The sequence below is a fragment of the Besnoitia besnoiti genome, chromosome VII, assembly GCF_002563875.1.
Source record: "Besnoitia besnoiti strain Bb-Ger1 chromosome VII, whole genome shotgun sequence".
NCBI lineage: Eukaryota > Apicomplexa > Conoidasida > Eucoccidiorida > Sarcocystidae > Besnoitia > Besnoitia besnoiti.
In genome coordinates, this window is record NC_042362.1 from 1,549,967 (window position 1) to 1,569,151 (window position 19,185).

General features: G+C 58.1%; 1 protein-coding gene across 1 annotated transcript; it reads left to right on the forward strand.

The window, feature by feature from the left end:
• Positions 1–5,700: 5,700 nt before the first annotated feature.
• Positions 5,701–18,110, forward strand: BESB_078140 (uncharacterized protein; the record flags this gene model as incomplete). The annotated part of the gene is made up of 6 exons (XM_029366176.1): positions 5,701–10,341; positions 10,454–12,301; positions 12,858–16,355; positions 16,749–16,976; positions 17,465–17,670; positions 17,915–18,110. 6 exons carry the CDS (start codon positions 5,701–5,703, stop codon positions 18,108–18,110), a joined length of 10,617 nt encoding a protein of 3,538 aa, XP_029217607.1.
• Positions 18,111–19,185: the final 1,075 nt, after the last annotated feature.

Consider the following 19,185-nt stretch of genomic DNA (forward strand, 5'->3'; position numbering starts at 1 on the left):
TAGCGTGGCAGCCGATTAGAAAGAAGGAGGAGCTGAGGCATACGAGCAGTGGAGGCGAGAGATGTCACTACGCAAACCCCGGCGACGCTGCTTGGGGAGGAGGAGCCTCGCTCGCAAAGATTCGAGAGGTTGAAGTCACGGAGGCGCGGAAAAACAGCCGTGGAAGATTGGTATGGCTGCAGTTATTCCAGGTGGCGTGTATTTGAGCTGTGGGAACAGTGCGCATCGATTCAGACGGGTGCGGGGGGCGGGCTGACGCAGAAACGCAGCGCGGGAGGAGGCGCGGGAGACTTGGTTTTGTCACGGTCGCTCAAAGACAATGAAACGCCGCGTCTATTGGCGGGTTCGCTGATGACTTACTAGAAGAAGAGGTCGGTGAGGCCGTTCTCTAAAGGTCCACGGCCGGTCGTTCACCGGTTTCGAGTATCCCGCCTGAGTGAATTTGCACACGCATGCGAACATGCAGGGAGGCATGCGGAGCTAAGCAGATTTTATTGGCGGCCGGCATACCTGGGCCGCCGCCAGTCCTACAGCATCCATTATGTATGTTTGCGTGTTCTGACGTTCGCTTCGTACTGCGGCATTCGTATCTAGGTACGCATGTATGCATACGCGTCGGTGCGTACGTGAGAACGAAATGTGGCGACGAACTGAAAGTGGGTAGCGCCGCCATGCGAAGCAAGATAGAAAAAGTACACGAGGGATCTCTGCAGAGTACGAGGAGAAGCCAAAGTTAAAGAAAACGTTTCAGGTAATGTCTTTTCTACGCTTGCTCTCCGTCGCCGCGCGACAGTCTCCGCAGCTCGTGGTTACCCGTCCTTCGTTGCTCAGCGAGGAAGGATGCATGCACCTGGCTCTGTCACACCTTTGAGCGAGCGGAAGTGTCGTGTTTCTCATTGGTGTCGTCTCCTGTCTCCGCATGCTGTCGAACGCGTGGAGAGTGCGTCTCCCCTGTTGTTCTGTGTCTATTAGGGCTCTCCATCAGCCCTCGCGAGCTCTGCCATGCGGGCGCTCGCGACCTGGTCCTAACTGCATGCAGTTCGTGGGTCGTCCTTCTTTTGCAGTTTCGTATGATTTATCAAGAGACAGGCGAACGCACAAGCTCCCCCCCGCCCTCTCCCCTACGTACCACTGGGGAGGAAACAGACAACAAAATGGCACGAGGAGGGCAGAAAAGTGAGCGCAGGAGGACTGACAGACAGTAACGCTGCAAACTGACGTTGCACTTTACCGACAGGCTCTGCGAGACACAGCAGACATGCTCGCCGAACTGTCTCAGCCCCGGCAGACACAAGCAGGCTTTAGGAATGCTTCAAGTCTCGTTTCCTGTTCTGAGTTCACGAATTCGCGCGGTCGCGGCAGAGCGGTAAACGCCAGCAGCAACGCAGACTGAATGCGATCAGTGACGAGACTCCTTTCGCGAGGAGCGAGTCTGCGGGGTAGATTCCCTTGCGGACTCTGGACAGGGAACGAGAAAGAAGTGCGAGAAACCAAACTGAGAGGCGCCGTGTCAATTTGGAGCAGGCCTATACCAACAGGAGGGACTGGCGGCACTCCCCACACGCAGAGGCGTGAGAGAGAGGGAGAGAGTAGCGTCCATTGCCTAGGCTTCGTTTCGCAGTCTAGAGCAAGAAAGAGATTTGCAGATAGCGCAGGATGTTCGAACGTCTGGGGATGATGGACTAGGGCAGTATTAGGGTTCAAAGAGAACGCGGCAGACATATGGGGACAAAGGAAAAACGAAGAGGCCGTGTGAACCGGAAATGAAGGCCCTCGGGCTTCTGTGTTTTTCTCTCCTCCCTTGGACTATACTCACACCTTGGACATCTACAGTTTGCGTCTTTCTCGCGGGGGGAGAACTCCTTTCAGTGTCTGCACTCGTTCTCGACTTCATATCAAAGATAAAACGGCAACTATGTTTCTGATCCTCTTCACCGGTCGTCTGCTGGCCGTGGGAGAGAACGTAAGGCTGCCAAAAGCAGTCTGACTTGAGGGCGTTTCATCCCCTTAATGTGGAAACTGCAAGTGAAAACGAAGGATGCGGGTAATGCTTTTGAGTTGGTTGGTTCCGAGATCTAACGGTGTGTTTCGTTTTTCCCCCTTGCCTACACGATCGCATGCATCGCAGGCGGGGGCGGTCCAGCAAAACAGAGTAAAGTGGCCTATGCCAAGCACTCAGATTCGGTATATGTGGTGAGCGCGTTGTGGAGTTTATGTTTACGAAGAAGCCCGCCTCGCGACCTTTTGAGCGACCAGAAATGACTTTTGCGCCGTTTGCGGCCGGCCTCCCGGCAGCGAGTTTCCTAGCAAGAAAGCAAGAAACAACTGATATCTCCGTCTTCGATGGAAAGTTGATGTTTCGTTCTGGCTTCACCCCAGGCTCCAACGAAGCGCTGCGTCATGATTATACGTGACAGTTCTAAGGGCTCGGATTTCGCGCTTGCTCATCGAGCCCAGACTCTAATCACGGCGTGGGAGAGCAAGGCAGGCAGAGAGACGACCTACGGAAGCAATTTGCATTCAGGGCTTGACGCGGAAAGACTCTAGTTGTGGATTCTTCCTCGATCAGGAGCAACAACCGCCCCGCTCGTCGAAGATATCGACTATTTTGCGTCACCATATTCTCTGAAAACTACTCTGCTTGACGGTTTACCCCTTCGAAACGGCCCGAAAAGCACACAGCACACGCAGAGAGGGGAGGAGAAGGCAAAAAAGCAGAACGCGCGAAAGACACTTTTTCACGAGCTGCCTATCGCTTCGCGTACGTCCACACACGCAGAGGGAAGAAAAAGAAGCCAAACGCGACTTTGTCGGCGCAAAAATAGCGCCCTTCCAGCGCGCAAATTCGTCGCCTACGGGTTCCTGGTTTCCCAATACCTTCGCCGTTCCGCTGCATCCTAGAGTCCTGCACGCGCGAGTTTTCTCTCCTTCTCAAAAGGTGATAGCCTCCGAGGGCAACCTGGATCTTTGTGGCGCCTCCTACTCCCCCGAAAGTCGCCGCATTTTTCCCTTAATTCTGGCGTTTCTCTGTCTCTCTGAACCGCGAGGGTCTCCTGCGCTATGAACGCCAAAAACGCGAACAGTTAGTTGGCTGCAGAGGCGAGGTTCACGTGTCTGAGGTGCCTCGATTGACATTTTGCGTTTTTGCGCGCGTCGTCGCTCTGGGCGACCACGCGATAAATTAGAGAGACCCTTTCTATGCTGAACTCACGCGAGCTGGTGCGCGTCTCCGATGTGTCGACACATCACCACATGCGCCGCCATTTCATTACAGGAAGATAACTGCTTTTCGTCTTCCCTCTTGTCTCGCTACGTCGCCGCGAGCCTCCAGCAAGCGACAAAAGAGGGTTTTCGCCCCTTGCCACTCGCCTCCGTTTCCCCTGTAGAGGAGTAGCGGGCGCGATACACATGTGCAGATTTTTTCGTCTTCGATTGCTTGAGTGTCTTATACCGCCGCGCCTCGCGTCTCTCGCGGCAGCCAAGCAGGCTGTCGCTCTGAAGCGCCCTTTCCTCTGCAGGCCGCACGAGCATCTACGAAGAATGAGAGTTTCGAAGACAGGGAGACGCCGACCGACTGTTCATATACTGCGCTCCTGTATCTCCCACATGCTGCGCCTAACGCTAAACCCATGGAAGGCCTGTAACTGCCTGAGCACCCTCACGGCCGGACGGTGTCGATATATGTATCAAGCTCCAATGTAATTTGCATCTTTTGCGATCCCTCTGTGCATTTCGGGTTTAGGTTCAACATATCTCCCCTGACCCATGCATGTGTCCATATGTATATGTGTATCCCAAGTCTCTCTATATCTACATATGTGTATGTTGATTCATGGGAAATTGGGGATATGTCAACATATATATATATATATATATATAGGTAGATAGATATGTATATTTATATCCCACGTATCCGTCTATCTGGATATACTTATATATGTTGATACGGAGATAACTGGGATATGTCTACGTATATGTATGTAGATAGATTGATATTTGGGATTCATTGTTGAAAGTTTGTCGCGCTGCCACAACGAAGGGGCAGGCGAGGGAGAGATTATCTTTCTCAGCACAGCAAAACACGTACAACGGGCGTGCACTCGACACTGTTCAATGCACATGCACTCCGCAGAGGCACACGATGGCAGACGAGGCGGCTGCAGGTCGTGAGCTGAAAAACGTCCAGCGTGCGGCTTCGCTTTGGGGTGAGCAACACGTGCCTTCCGCGAAGCGCCGTTCACTTGGAAAAGCTCAACACCTTCTCTAAAAAAGAGGAGACGGGGGACTGAAAAGAACGAACACGTCTGGCTTCCATTTGCCGCCTTCGGACGCCCTTTATCCTCTTGGTCGCACGTCGCCTCCCCTTCCTCTCCGTGCGAGATCGCCTTCGTTGGTGCTTGCTGCATCCAGCCCTTCTCTTCTTGTCGCTCGTACAGGGTACCAGCACTTTAGCGTCTTCTGCTTCTTTATTCGATTGCGCCCTCTACGGTGCCGTCACTCTCTCGCCTCCTCGTCCCTCGGTAGTTTTTTTCGAGTTCCTTCCTCCTCCGAAGTCCCTGATCGCCGAGAGAAGGGGCGATCTGCTTTCGCAGCGTTCCTCCGGCGTCTTCAGAGTTCAGCGGCGGACTTTTCTTGAGACTTCCGTCACCACGGAAGTCTATGCGGCACACGGCGCCGCGAGAGAGAGGCAGACCGCAACGGCGACAGCGACTGTGGAACGCATTCCCTCTTCTCCTTCGTTTCTCAGTTCCGCTCTCTCCCTCTTCAGGGATGCGTCTATCATCTGCCCTTGGCTCCTACGCGCCTATTCGAGATAACTGTGTTAACCTTGATTTGAAAAACCTGCCAATCGTGAGTTGAGGGCTTTGTTCGCATCATCGGAAGCCAGGAGTGGACTTGAAGCGCGGCGGCTGCGGACGTTGCTCAGAGGCGCCGTCTCGGTTTTCTCTCTGCCTGCCGACGCGCCTCTCACGAACGCATGTGTTTGTTCGCCTGATCTTTTGAGGACGCGATAAGGGCCGCTGCTTCAGCAGCTTTTGGACACGCGTTGCCTGGAAAGGCGGGCAGCTTCCCTCGCAGTCTAATTAAGCTCCTCGATTTCGTATATATGCTACAGGCACCGAAGCCCTGCGGCGGTAGTCCGCGCCAGCACAAGAGAACTTGGATCAGGTAAACAAAGAGCCTCAAGATCTAAAGCAGTAGTCCACTCCTAGTATACAGCCTCCGCATCCGTTTCAGTCTCTTATTCTTACCTCATCTTCTCGTTTGTTTTCTGCGCCTCTGTCTCGCTTTTCTCCTCTTTCGCCCCGGTTCATCTCGTGATAAGCTGGGATTGCTGGCTGCGGCGGACGTTTGTGGTTTTTCGTTTGCCTTCCTGGGCTCCCTCTCTGTCTCTGCTCCCCTGCGCCTCCAAAGAAGAAAAACATGGATTTTCGACTGTCTCTTCCGCCGCGTCCGCGGTCCTCTAGGGGCGGTGCTCCGCGTTCGTCTCCACCCTCTTCGGCCTCGTCTGCGTCGCCTTCATCTCATGCTTCTTCTTCATCTCCGTCTTCCGCTCCTTTTTCCTCTTTTTCATCTTTGTCTTTTCGTCGGCCTCGCTCTCAGTGCCACGTCTCAGATCTTTTAGGGTTCCGGTTTTCTGACCCGCTCGCTCTCTCTTCGAAAACGACACGCCGAGTCAGGAAACTGCGAGGGAGGCCGATGATCACCTTCTTCCCAGTTCGTGCGTCTTCTTTGTTCCTTCTTGCCTTCGTGTTGATCTCGCTGTTGTTTCCTCTTCTTGTAGTCTCGACGCAGGAGACCGAAGTCGGGGGCGTCGCGGCGCCTTCTGCTGTCTTCTCCTTCGTCGAACGCAGCGGAGTCCTCCAGCATCCGCACTTTGGGGATTTCCCGCGTGAAGGCGACGCAACAGCGGCTGAAGAGAGGGAACCAGAGCGGGCTCGCGTGGATGCAAAAGAGCCCAGAAATCCACACAGAGGCGCAGCCGCGCCTCCACAGAACGGAAGCGACAAGCGGGAAAGCACCACACGAGGGGACGAGAGGGGGAAAGAAGACATTTATGAGGCAGAAGACTCTAGCGCTGACGGGAGCGTTACAGCCGACCACGGTGGCAAGGAGGACAGGTCGGAAAGGAATGAACACAGCCTCGGCGCTCGGCGACTCGTCGGAGAAAGTGATGAGGAGGCCGGCGCAGAGAAGGGTGGCGATGAGGAGGCAGAAGGCCGGGCGGCGCCCGCGAAGCGCGGGGAAGGGAGAGGAACGAAGGCGTCGACCGACGAGGAGAGCCCCGGCAGGCCTCACACCACAGAGGGGGACGACGAGGCGAGAGAGGGAAGAGCGAGCCGAATCCTTGCGAGGGCACAAATGAATTCAACGAGAAAAGGGAGAGGCGAACAAGAAAACGCGGTTTCAACAGGAGCGCTCGGGGCGTCCGCGGACGAGGAACCCCCTGCGCGCCGACGAAGAAAGGGCGAGTCTGCACGCGCTTCGGCGCCCGATGCAGCTCCAGAAATCCTCACTGCGCCTGCGAGTTTCTTCTTCCCTTCTCTCGCTTCTTCCTCGCCTGCCGTTGATGCTTTTTCTGACTCGAGCGCGCCTCTCGCGGCACATCAAGAGGGACACGAAGGGCCTGGCTGGCACACAGACGAGCGGCCGGCAGCGAGGGCGACCGGGGAGGAAGCAGATGGAAAGCGGAAGAAGAAAGAGGGAAGAGGGCGCCCGCGAGAGGGGGAGGCACAGTCGGCTGACAGCGGTCGCGGGGACGCGGAGAGAAGAAAGACGGAAGAAGAGATGAGACGAATAGATGAGGAAAGAAGGCGAATCGATGAAGAAATTCGCGCAGACGAATGGAGAAGGGCCTCGTGGGAACGACAGCGAGACGCTGCGCATGCCTCATTGTCTTCTCTCTCTTCTGCCGAGTCAAGTGGTTTGAATGCTTCGTCGCTGTCTCCCCCTTCTTTTTTTTCTCTGGAGTCGGCCGAGTCTTCTTCTGATCCTTCGACTTCGTTGTCCCTTCCCTCCTTACTTTCTTCGGTATCTTCTCCCTCCTTGTCTGCGCCTTCGGCTCCTTCCACTCCGGTCGCTCCTTCGTCCTCTCTCGCAGCGCCTTCTCCTTCGATCGTTTATTCTCCCTCGTTTTCGTCTCGTCCATCTTCCCCACCGTTTCCTCCGCATGCGCCGGCCGCGCTCGAGACACCGCCTCTCGTTTCACCTGTGCTTCCGCCCTTTTTTTCTCTTGATTCCTTTCTGCCTTCACCCGCTTTACTTGCCTCTTCCGTCCATCCTTCGCTCTCGTATTCGCCCTTCCCGGCCTCCTCAGCTGCTTCGCTCTCTGCGTCGGACTCTGCGAGCTTCTCGCCGGAGGTCTGGGCGGCGCCTGTATCTTCTCTTCTCTCGCCCGTGTGGGGTGGTGCTGGCGAGGCGCTCGGGTCTACGCTGGTTGCGTTGGGCAACTTCGAGGATCCCCTCCAAGGCGAGAGACAGGCGCAAGGTCCCGACCGTGAGGCGGTGCGCGCCAAGCCCGAGGGCGCGACGACGGAGAGCGAGGGAAGGCCACCGACCCCGCGACGCCTGCCGTTCAGGGTTGACGACGAGCGGAAACGCGGAGGAGGCGCGCCACGAAAACGCACCGACGCAGACAGAAGTGAAGCTCACGCCGCACCTGGTGCGGATGCCCTACAAGAATCCAGCGAAGCGGCGTTGCGGCTGGCGGGGCCCCGGGAGCGCCGGGAGGACGCGGTACTGGAGCCAACTGGACTTCTGCCGCCACAGGAACTCAAGTCCGTGCGCAGACCCAAGAAAGCTGAAGTCGTTCGGGCAAGCGGCCGCGAAGGGCGCGACGCGACGCAAAAACTCACGCGAGGTGAGGACGCACGCCAGGGAGAGACGCAGACGCGCCCGACTCGCGAAGAGACCGACACGCTTTTTTCCGCTGAAGCAGCAGAGAAGCAGGGCCGCGGAGACGGAGGGAGAGAGGAAGAGAAGCCGAGGCCGCTCCTTGAGAGCAGCGCCCAACCGGCAGAGAGGCGAAGCGACTCTGGAGAAAATGCAGCGTATGACCACCACGGGGAAAGGCTCGCCTTCCTGCCGCTGAACCCGAGCGACCGCCCACAAGACGAAAAGCAGAAGAGAGAGAGCGACGGAGGTGGCAGTCTGCGCGACGCGCGGAAAACGGCAGCGGACAGCGGCAGAGAGGGCGCACGACGCGACGCAGCCGAACTCTCGCCCTACGAAGCAGAAGACAGCGGAAACGTCTCTTCAGCGAGTGGAGCTGAGCCACAACCTGAGGGCGCTCCAAGTGAGGCAGAGACCAACACGCGAGAAGAGATTCGCCGCAGAGAGGGAGACGAGACTCCCGATAGTGGGAGAGGGGGCCCCGGCGTGCTGTCGGCGCTCACCCGGAGAGAGGAGCTAAGCACAGCCGTCATCCGGGCGGGCGGCGGAGAGGCGGAACTCCAGCCTGAAGCACGGGGAGCGGCAGAAAGAAACTCGGCAGGGAGGGGCGACGCAGACCACTTGAAAGGAGGCGCCGAAGAGGACGAAGAGGAGCTGAGGGAGGATGGCGACGCTGGAGGAAGAGGCGCGGACATCCAAGGCGAAGCCGATCATGAAGCGACAGCGGAAACCCCAGAAGGCGTGCTCCCGCTGCGAGCCCGCGGTCACGGCAAAAGTCCTCTCATCCCCTGGTCCGGGGGCAAAGCAGAGGAAGAAGTCGAAGGTCGCCGCAGGGAAGGCAGGCAGAGTGAGACGGAGAAGGAAAAGAAGGAAGAGGAGGAGAAGAGAGACGACGCGAAGAAGGACAGGAGCGGAGCGAGGCGTAGCAGCGACGAGGCGCCGCGAGAGAGAAAGAGGCAGGCAGAGGCGGCTGACGAGGAGGCGCGCGACGCCGAGAAGGAGGGGGAAAGTCTGACTGCGGAAGCGGGGTCGCGAAAACCAGAGGACACGACGACGCAGACAAAGGCAGACAGAGGGTCGGGCGTGCTGCCTGGAACCGACGAGAAGAAGGAAAACCCCACAACAATTACCTGGGCGGGGGGGAGAGGCGTCGCCGCCCAGCCACGCGCGGGAGAGGAGAAGCAGGAGGACGCAAGGATGAAGGAGACCAAGGAAGAGTCCAGGGAGGAGAAAAGAGAGGGGGCAAAGCGCAAGAAAGACGAGCGAGCAGAAAGCGAGAACGAGACAGCGAAGAGCAACTTAGAGGAGGGAGAGAGTGCGGAGAACGACGAGCACACGGAGGGCGAAGGCGATGAAAACCAAGCGAAAAAAGACAGCAAGGAAGGTGAAGAGACGCAAGCCGACGACGAAGGGGCGCGGAATAAGGAGGAAAACGGGGACCGCGAAAAACACAAAACAGAGGAGGACGGCGCGGCCGAGAAAACAGAAGAAGACCGCAAGAAAGACGAGCCGGATCAAAGTGGAAGCGCGGGCGAGCGCGCAGCCAAAGAAGGCGAGCAAGACACCAAGAAAACCAAAGATGAAGGGTCCGCCGAAAAGGAGAAGAAAGACGCGCAGGACGAGAGCGCCGCAGACAAAGAGGATGAAGCAAGCTTGAAAGCAGGCGACCCACAGGAGAGCACGAAAAACAGCGACGAAGACGAGGAGGCGACGAAGGCGAAAGACGACGGGGGCATGGAGAAGAAGGATAAACCGGATAAGAGCGACGGCAGCAAGACGGCCGAGGAGGAAAGAAACGCAAATGGAGAGCGCAGCGAGGAGAAAGAGGAAGACGAAGAGGAGACCGAGACGAAGGAGAAGACGCCATCGATAAGCGAAAAGCGTAAGAAGAATCGAGGAGACGGCAAGACGGCGGAGGACGAAGGCGTTTCAGAAGAAGACTCAGAGGCGAACGAAGCGCGAGACGGCAGCGTGGCAAAGAACAAGCCTAAAGATGACGAGATACCGCGCGAAGCCGAGAAGAAGAAAACCGCACACGCCCGCGACGCAGCCAAGTCGGCAGAAGACGACTCGGTCTCCACAACGGGAGACGAGGCGCGGGGCGGCGCAGACGATTCTCAGAAGAAAGACGCGCGCTCTTCGTCCGCAGACCGCGGCAAGAGAGCTTCAACGTCGGCGTCGAGGTCGCGGACGCCGGGCTCTGCGGGAAAGAAAGACGAGCCGAGGCCGGGCGCCGCATACACTCCCGACGGCATCAAGGTCTCGCCAAAGTTCGCTATTGAGGCGATCGAGGACGAAGAAGATCTCATGGTTCTCGCGACGATGATAAAAGAGAATCCGCTGCTCCAGGGAGACACGCTGCTGAAACACGTCGCCATGACTATCTTCGCGCCCGTGGACTCAGCGATGGGCAATCCCTACATCGATTTCGACAAGCTCCGCAGGCTGGTAAGAAGGCGGCAGACTCCGACTGGGCTGAGACGCGCTGCGAACACTTCTCGCTGCCTAGCGACTCGTGCGGATCCGCGGCGAGCCCTTGCCTGTTTTCTGCGTGTTTCAGCACTGGGTGAACTCTAGAGGCGTCCATCCGAGTCTGTTTGCTTGCGGGGTGTTCGCTGCTGTTTTCGGCGTTCGTGCGACATCTGCGGGCGCCTTGCCTGCGGCGTTGCGAGGCACTCACCCCGCCTGCGCGCATATGCTTGCGGCCGCCCACAAACACACACTGACTCGAGGCGCGCGACGCGCCTTGACTGCCCGCTGGTGGAAGCCACATGCAGCGACACATTCCGTCTCTTCTTGTCTGGGGTTTCAGAAGAGCGCGATCCCGAATCCGGAGAAGACCGAGGAGACGATGGTGTTCATGCACGTAGTGGCTCCCCGGATTATCGATCCCAGTCGGATCTCCGAAGTCCCGCAGACCTTCGAGGCGAAAAACAAACAACTCTTGACTCTCTATCGCCTCCCCAAGCCCTCGACAACGGCTACAAGCACCGCCGTCACCTCGACCACGTCGCGCACGTCTTCCTCCTCGCGGAATTCCACTTCTTCCTCTTCTTCTCCGCCGCCGGGTTCGTCTGCGTCTGCTGCGGCTCGGCGGAGGTCGGAGCCGCCGGAGGGCGCTGCGGGCGACGAGGGTGAAGGCGGCAAGCTCGACGGGAAAGACGGCGGGAGCGGCGACGACAGGGCGGGCGCGCGGTCGCCGTCCTCCTCATCGAGAGGAAGAGAGCGCGAGAGACACTCCGCGGCGGCCTCTGCGTCGGCTGAAGAGGAGGACGCCGACAAGAAGCGATCCCCCTCCGCTTCCGCGTCCCGCCCGGAGGCTTCGGTCTCGTCGGGTCCAGGCTCGGGGGGGAACGAGGGAGGGAGAGGGAGAGAGACGAACTCCGCCTCGGATGGCGCCTTCAATAGAGGCCGCGCACGGGGCCGCCGCGACGCAGCCGCCTCTGGTGCCTCGTCGCGGCGACTCGCAGAGTGGGATTGTGGCGACTCCTCGTGTACGCTCGCGGCTGCAAGCCCCTCCCTCGCGTCGCATTCGCAGTATTCGTCGCCCGACTCGGCTCTCTCTTCTGCCGCCTTCGCCGTTCCTGCGGACGCTCCTTCCTTCGATTCGCCGTTCTCCTCTTCCGCGCCTGCCTCCCTTTTTCCGCCGTCTAGCGACTTGGAGTATGCGCCGGCGCGGGGGTTTGGTGACGCCACACATCTGGGCTACGAAGCCGCGGAGCCAACCTTTTGGCCGTCGTCTCCTCAACCCCCTGACGCGCATGCGCCTCGATCCTCGGCAGCTTCTTTCTTCCTCCCAGGCGCCGCTGCCCCTCTGTCTCTCCTCTCGCCTCGTCCCGCGCGTTCGTCGCTTTCGCCGACAGCTGTCGACTCCTCCTCGACCTTCACCTCCGCGTACTCGGCGCCCTCGGCGTCGCTCCACTCTCCCTTCGAGTCTCTCCATGCGCCCGCGCCCCGTGTTGGGATGTTGCACAGCCCCGGCAGAGACAGCCTTGGAGACAGCTTCGGAGACCCCTGGAGCCTAGAGGGGTGGCAGGCGCTTTCAGAGCCGCACACGCACTTCTCTCACCCTGCGCAGCGCCTCCCACAGTCCACAGCGGTCTTCTCCGCACACGTCCAGCCGCCCTCGGCCGCCCCGCCGGCCGAGTCGAACCGCACCGCGGTTGCATCGCCGGCGGAGGCCCCGCGCGAATCAGCCTTTGAAGACATGCGCGTCATGGCGCACGGGCGAATCGCGCGCGTGGTCGGGATCGTGAAGACGAAGCGGGGATTCATCTACAAAATCAACAAGTTCCTCGCGCCCCGGTGGAGCCCGGGGCCCAACATCGTGGACTTCATCCGCACCCGAGACCGGTTCTCTAAGAGCAACTACTTCCTGGCTGCCACGCCGCCCGAGCTCGTCGAAGAGGTGCGCGCAGACACGAAAATTGCAGTACACAACCTGCGTCTCACGCGCCCGTCTCGCCGCGCGCTCTGCGCATAGGGCAGCGGGGTGAGGGCGCGGAAACAGAGGTAGAAATGAGCCTTCAGACCCAGGCATCTGTAGATTTATGTCTGGCGGGATATCTGCGATGGGGGGCCCCGACGCCCCGGCGAGTCTCTGCCGCCGGAGGCGGTGCAGCGAATCAACAAGGCGATGGAGCTTGCAGGCTCGTTCGGACTTAGGCTCTAGGGTTTGACTATGCTGGATAAGGTCACCCTCAGCTCTCGCGGGAGTCGACTTCGCGAAGCGCGCGTCGCCGTTAAACCTGCGCCACAGTCGCGCGCGAGACTCGGCGTCTGACGTGAGTTCAGGAGACGTCTCTGGAGAGTACATGCGTTTTATCCGTGTGCGCCGCTTCGTCAGCAGGTCTGTGTGCTGCTTCGCCAAGCCGCGGAGACTCTCTGCCTTCGACTGCACTTCTGTCCCAGGAGCTAACTCTCTGCGGTTTGCTGCGTCTGCGTGTGCGTCTGTGGCTGCGCAGCTGAAGCTCGCAGGCCCCGTGACGCTCTTCCTGGTGCCAGACTCGGGCTGGGTGTTCCCCAACGGGGAGATCGTGCCTTACTGCGTCTTTCGGAGTCTTGCGCTGCCTTCGAACCGCGTCTACGTCCAGGAGATCATCTCCTGGTTCGCCGTCCCCGGAATCTGGAACAAGACGATGATTCAGCGCGCCGACTGGCTGCCGACCCTCGGAGACGGTCCTAACCTCGCCGTCGCCCACGTGAACGGCCGCGGCGACCGCATCCGCCCCGTGAGGCTCCGCGCGGCCTCGTCCCCTCCTCCTGCTGACGTGCCGAAGACGCCGGACGACCTCGAGCGCGCGGCTGCCCTCGACGCGCTCCGCGTCGCCCGAGCTGCAGAGGAGAAGATACAGGAAGCGCTGCATGGCGGAGGCGACGCAGGCTCGCAGGGAGCGGGCGAGAAAAAGGCCGCCGCGGCGCACGCGCGACGCCGAGAGAGAGGAGACGCGCCGGACTCGAGGCGCAGGGAAGGAGATAGCGAGGCCGAGACCGCGCCGGAGGACGCACGAAAAACGGAAGCCAACGCCAAGAAGGCAGAGAAAGACGAGGAAGAGGAAGGCAACACAAAGGAAGATAACAGAAAGGAAGATAGCGAAAAAAAAGAGAGTGAGAAGAAAGGGAGCGAGAAGAAAGGGAGCGAGAAGAAAGAGAGCGAAAAGAAAGAGGGCGAAAAGAAAGAGAGCGACCGGGAGGAGGAGAGGGAAGACAAGAACAATCGCGCTTCTACTACAACTTCGACACGCCGCACCACGCAACGATCGACCAGGGCACCCCGATCCTCTGCTTTTTCCGCTTTTTCCTCGTCTTCAACTTCCTTGTCATCGCCTTCCTCGGCTTCGACTTCCTCGGCGTCGACTTCCTCTCCTTCAGCCTCTTCAACGTCCTCATCTTCACTGAGCTCCTCCTCATCGACGTCGGATTCATCTTCCTCAACTTTCTCTTCTCCGCTCTCTTCTTCCACTGCCTCTTTGGCCTCGGCTTCCACAGGATCTGCGGCGTCTTCGCCTTCCTCGACTTCTTCGCCCGCGCCTTCGCGTTCGCTTACCGACTTCCTCGCTGACTCCTGGCACACAACCCTCGCGACCGCGCGGCGCCTCGCAGCGCAGCCGCTCCTGAGGCTCTTTGAAGGAAGGCGCGACGAACAGGGAGAGCTCGAAGACGCGCCAGAGGGTGCCGCCGGCGATCGCGGAACTGGCAGCGCGCTGGGTGGGGAGAGAAAAGAACGCAGCGACACACCCTCCTCAGCAAGCTCCCGAGTTGGCGCACAGCCACGCTGGCCGTTCGCAGGTGGCGGCAGGAAGCTGAGCAGTGGCGTGATCGACACGGCAAACATATCAGAAGGCGACGCAAGCGAGAAAAAGCACGCTAATGGAGAATCAGAACAAGCGCCAGATGAAGGAGGAGCCCGTTCAGGGAGGACAGAGGCAGGTGCGAGCGACAGGGCGAAACTCGGTCGGCGAGGATTCCTACCCGTCTCCTCGTCTCTCGCTCCATCCGGCTCGTCGTCCTCGTCTCTTGCCTCTCCTTCTTCTTTGTTTTCTCAACTTTCTTTTTCGACTCACGCGCTCGCTCCCTCGTCGTCGGACCCAGGACCTCGCAGAGAGAACGCGTCTCCTGTCGCATTCGTTTCGTCTCTTCTCTCCCCCGCTTCTCTGTCTCCTGCGCCCTCCGCGTCCGCGGCGACCGGCGCAGAAGACTCCGGCGGCTCACGACGCGGCCTCCTCCCCGCCGGCGGAGACACGCGCAACGCGCAGGAAAGCGATTCGAAGGCAGGCGCGGAGGCAGCAGGCAACGCGAAGCCGAGGCGCGAAGGCGATGGTGCCAGCCGTGGCGCAGTAGCCGACCCGCCAACCGCGAACTCGCCAGAGGCGGATTCGTGGGCAGCAGCTGCGAACTTCGTGGAGGACTCGAACGCAGGCGACGCGGTGGCAACAGACGCGCAGGAGGGCATGCGGAAGCGTCCAGGGAGAACAACTGGTCGCACACGACAAGAGAGAGAGCGAAGCGGGAACTCACACGCCTCAGCGCGCCCGCGGATAGAGCCGAAAGGAGACCTCCAGGGCGAGGAAGAGGAAGGTAACGCAGTCGATGTAGACGCGGAAGCGAACTCTGCCGCGACCGAGGGAGGCGACAATGAGCCTTTGACACGCAGGGGGAAGATCCCGGCGGAGGCAGCCACCTCTGAAAACCCCTCGCGAGAGAAGCGAACAGGATTTTTGCCGCCATCAGCCTCTCAGGCTTCCGCGCCTGCGTCGTCGCCTCTCGCGGCGTTCACCACGACGCGGCCGCCCTCTGCAGCTTCTTCGGGCGCGTCGTCGTTCGCCGCTTCTCCTTCTTCTTCCGCGTCTGCTGCGACGTCCGCAGGAGCGACTTGCAGTCGCAGAGATGAAGAACGCGGCCTCTGTGCGTCTGCCGCGGAGGCGGGGAAGCGGGATGGCGTCTTGCCGACTCAGCGCGAGTCGCCGTTTCCAGAGAAGAAGCCCAAAGAAGAGAAAGCAGAAGCAGAGGCAAAGAGCGACGCGAAAACGGCGCTCCATGGAGCGAGAGGGACAGCAGAGGCGCAGTATGGAGGGGCGACGTCCCAAGAGTCGAGCGAGAGGGAAAATGAAGAAGAAAACAGAGACTCAGGCGAGGAAGAAGACAGGGAGAAGAAAACAGAGGAGGGCGCCGAACCGGAAAAAGCGAGGCCAAGTGCCGACGCGAAGGAAGAGAGGACGGAAAGTGCGAGACTCACCGAAGAAGAGAGATCGCGGGGAGAGAAGAAAGAAGAGAAAAAACAAGGGCAGCCTGAGAGAGAAGATAAGGCGGAGGCCGAGAAGGCGGAAACAGAAAACGAAAAGGAACGCGGAGACGTGCAGGCAGAGAAGACTGAGACAAAAGAGGAGGCAACTGCGAAGAAACGCGAGAATGCCAAGTCGCCCGTCGAAGAGGAAAGCTCCAAGCAGGGCGAAGACAAGGCAGCCGAGAGAAAACCCGACACCGAAGAAGAAGAGAGGATAACGCCTCGTGAGAGGAACGAGGAGGCACGAAAAGAAGCGATGCAGAAGGGAAACGAGGCAAAAGACGCTCAAGCAAAAACTGAGGGGGACGCGGAGGCAGGAGAGAAAGAGAAGAAGAAAGCCGGGCGTGAGACGGAGAGCGAAGAGAAAGAGCAAAAAGCAACTGCCAAGCGGAGCGATGACACAACGTCTGACGGCGATCGCGACAAAGAAGGCGAGAAGAAGCGGAGCGAGGCGAAAGATACGAAAGACAGAGGCGGCGACGCCGAAGAGAAAGAGGAGAAAAAGAGAGACACCGCCGAGAAGACGAAGCCCGAGACTGCGAAGAAAGAGGAAAAAGACTTACAAGACCACGCCAGCGTCGCCTCTCATGCAGAAGCAAAGGACATCCCGAAGGAGGGGACTTGGGTCGAGCCAGAAGACTATTACACGTTCATCGAAGGACGAGAAGTCATTGAGTGGGTAAGACGTTTCTTGCGGTTCCGGGGGACTGCCAAACGCACAGGGAGCGGGTTTTTCTTCCTCCGCGCTGCGCTGCCTGCGTCGCGTTTCCGCTTTGCGTTTTCCGGCTAAAGCTGCGCTTTTTTCCCGTCTCTCTTCGCTCCAGCGGCCCTCTCTGCGTTGCACCGCCTGCTCCTGCCTCTTCACGTCGCAACTGGGCATCCCAACACATCTACGTATACGCTCTATACACCCCAGTATGTATGTAAATGTATATGTACGTACACATATGTACATACACATTTACATACATGCGTATGTACGCATGTGCTTATATATTTGTACTTGTATGTGCATGCGTGGGTGTCTGGCACAAGTGTCGAATTCTCTGTTTGCGATGCGTGTCTCGAGTAGGACATTCCGGTGTTCAACGGAGTCGTCCACGTGCTGGGGGAGTCGGTTCTGCGCCCAGACATCAAGACGCTGGCTACGCAGCTCGCGCTGTGGCAATGCACCCATCAGTTCTGCTTCGACTGCCCGCGCCTCGGCGGGTTTTTCCTCCACTACCTGGATCGCAAAGGGCTGCTCACCGGCCCTACGCCCTTCGACTTCGAGGTCCCTCCGTCCGTCAGGCCTGAATGGGTCGGTCGACGCCTCTCCATCCAGCCTTCGCTGCCTTCAAAAATACGCAGATATGAACACGCCTATGCACCTAGATGTATTCTATAGATCTACATAGGTTCACGAGTATTTATGCATTTATATATCTGGCCGGGGTTCTCTCGGGTTGGACCTCACCACGTGTGTGGTTATATGTACACATGTGTAGAGAGGCACTTTACATATATATATATATATATATATATATATGTGTACGAGGATACATGAACGTCTTCATGTACACATATGTACGTAGTGCCCCGCACGCTGCCTCCAACAAGTCTGCCGGCAGACTCTGCGTGGCGACTTCGGACAAGCGCACTCCCGAAAATACAGATATATAATAGAATAAAAGCATATACATATATATATATATATATATATATATATGGAAGTGTGTATGTAGTTGCATGCATGTGTGTGAGTTCGCTGTTTGTTTGGCGTGTTTTCGTCGTGCGACTTTGCTTCAGGTGTGTCGCGGCTCGAAGGGGTACTTTCCTCCGGGCTGGACGAAGGCCTCTTGGAAGGCCTACGTCGACGCCGCGGCGTCACAGCCGCCGCCAGGCTCGCCGAAGGCCGCGGCTGCGGCGCGGAATGTGCAGAGACTGGCGGACGAAGGTGCGCGGCGCGCGGCTGAAAACAAACGAAAAATCGAAGAGCGATACGCGGAAATCAGGTGCGTCACACGGGCATGCAAAAAGAGAAACAAACCAGAAAAACGCGCAAAATCGGAGGAAAAGCGCTAAGAACGAGGGGTGCCCTGGGGCGCTGGTCGCCCAGCGCGCAGAACGAGGGCTTAGGGTCGAGAGAGACCTCGAAAACTGCGTATGGGAAGCAAATGACTTGTTGAGGGAGCGTTTTCAAACAATCCGGTGCTTTCTGCGCTGTTTTCCTGTTACGTTGTGATGCGTGGACCGTAGGCGACAAGCGGCGGAGGCGTACGCGCGCTACAATCCCTTGGAGGCAGTCGAGGAGAAGGTCTATTTGCCGGGTTTTTACAAAATGAAGAAAAGCTACTACGACAAGCATCTCTACTGCAAAGGCGACGAGCTCGAGCGCACCGTTGCTGAACACTTCACAGAGAGAGATCTCAGATTCGTGCTGCCCTGGAAGTAACGCAGAAGAGTATGGAGAGAAGGAGACAGACGCCCACGACTGGCGAGCGGGCGCAGAGAGGAGAGAGAGGAGAGGATACAACAAAAAAACACGTAGAGACGAAACAGATGAAACCGAATGGCAGAGGAGAGATCGCAGAGGAGAGGAAAGCTGCCTGAAAGCGAATGCGAAAGGAATGAGGGGGAGAGGAGAATAGAGAGGTCAAGGAAGGGCGGCAACTATTGCTGACTGTTCTGCCGCAGAGGCTCGCAGGCATCGAATAAGCATTAACTCTACTTTTCTCAATAGTCATGAAAAAGAATTTTACGAAATTTTGTTGTAGTAGTAAAAACATAAGACACGAGCGATTCGCAGAAGCGGTGCAGCAAAGGAATGGAAGGACGTGTCGCGGAGAGACATGAGACAAGAGAGAGAGGAAGCAGAAAAACCAGAAAAAAACTCTCGCCATGGAGGGTGAGAAGGAAAGGAACCAAGGGAGTGGGCCTTTCTGAGGCCCTCTGTGACTTTTTGTTGTGTGGTGATTTTAGCCAGCATAGCGTGGCGGGTTCGCGGGAATCCCGCTCAATGCTGCCTGCGAAGGCGCAGAGATGATTCTCTGTTGATTCGAGTGGGGTGATCCAGTTTGATCCGATAAAAAGCAAATCGCTGCATATGGATGAACCGCTGCTATCAGGCACAACCCAGCACATACGTACATCTAACTTTATGTATACATACGCCTAAATACAATATATATACATTTATGTATACATATATATGCATTGTTAAGTAGATGTTGGAGAGAGAGCGACCTTGCATATGCAGGCCGCCCCATTTTCTGCGCCGGAGGAGTGAATAGCGGAAAAAAATTCGACTCTACGGCTGGTGCGTGAGCATTTAAGGGCCAGCCAAGCCCTACGTAGGTGCACGCATCCGAGTCTGTCAAAGAATCCACCACCGGGTAGCCGCCAGCTATTCCTGCAAAGGTACTGAACCCTTTTAAATGAAGACAAAAGATGGGTAGTAGAATGCCACTCAATCGAGGGAAAGCATCGAGAGGTGCACTCAAAGTTGCCGCGGCCTCAGTTGCCTCTGA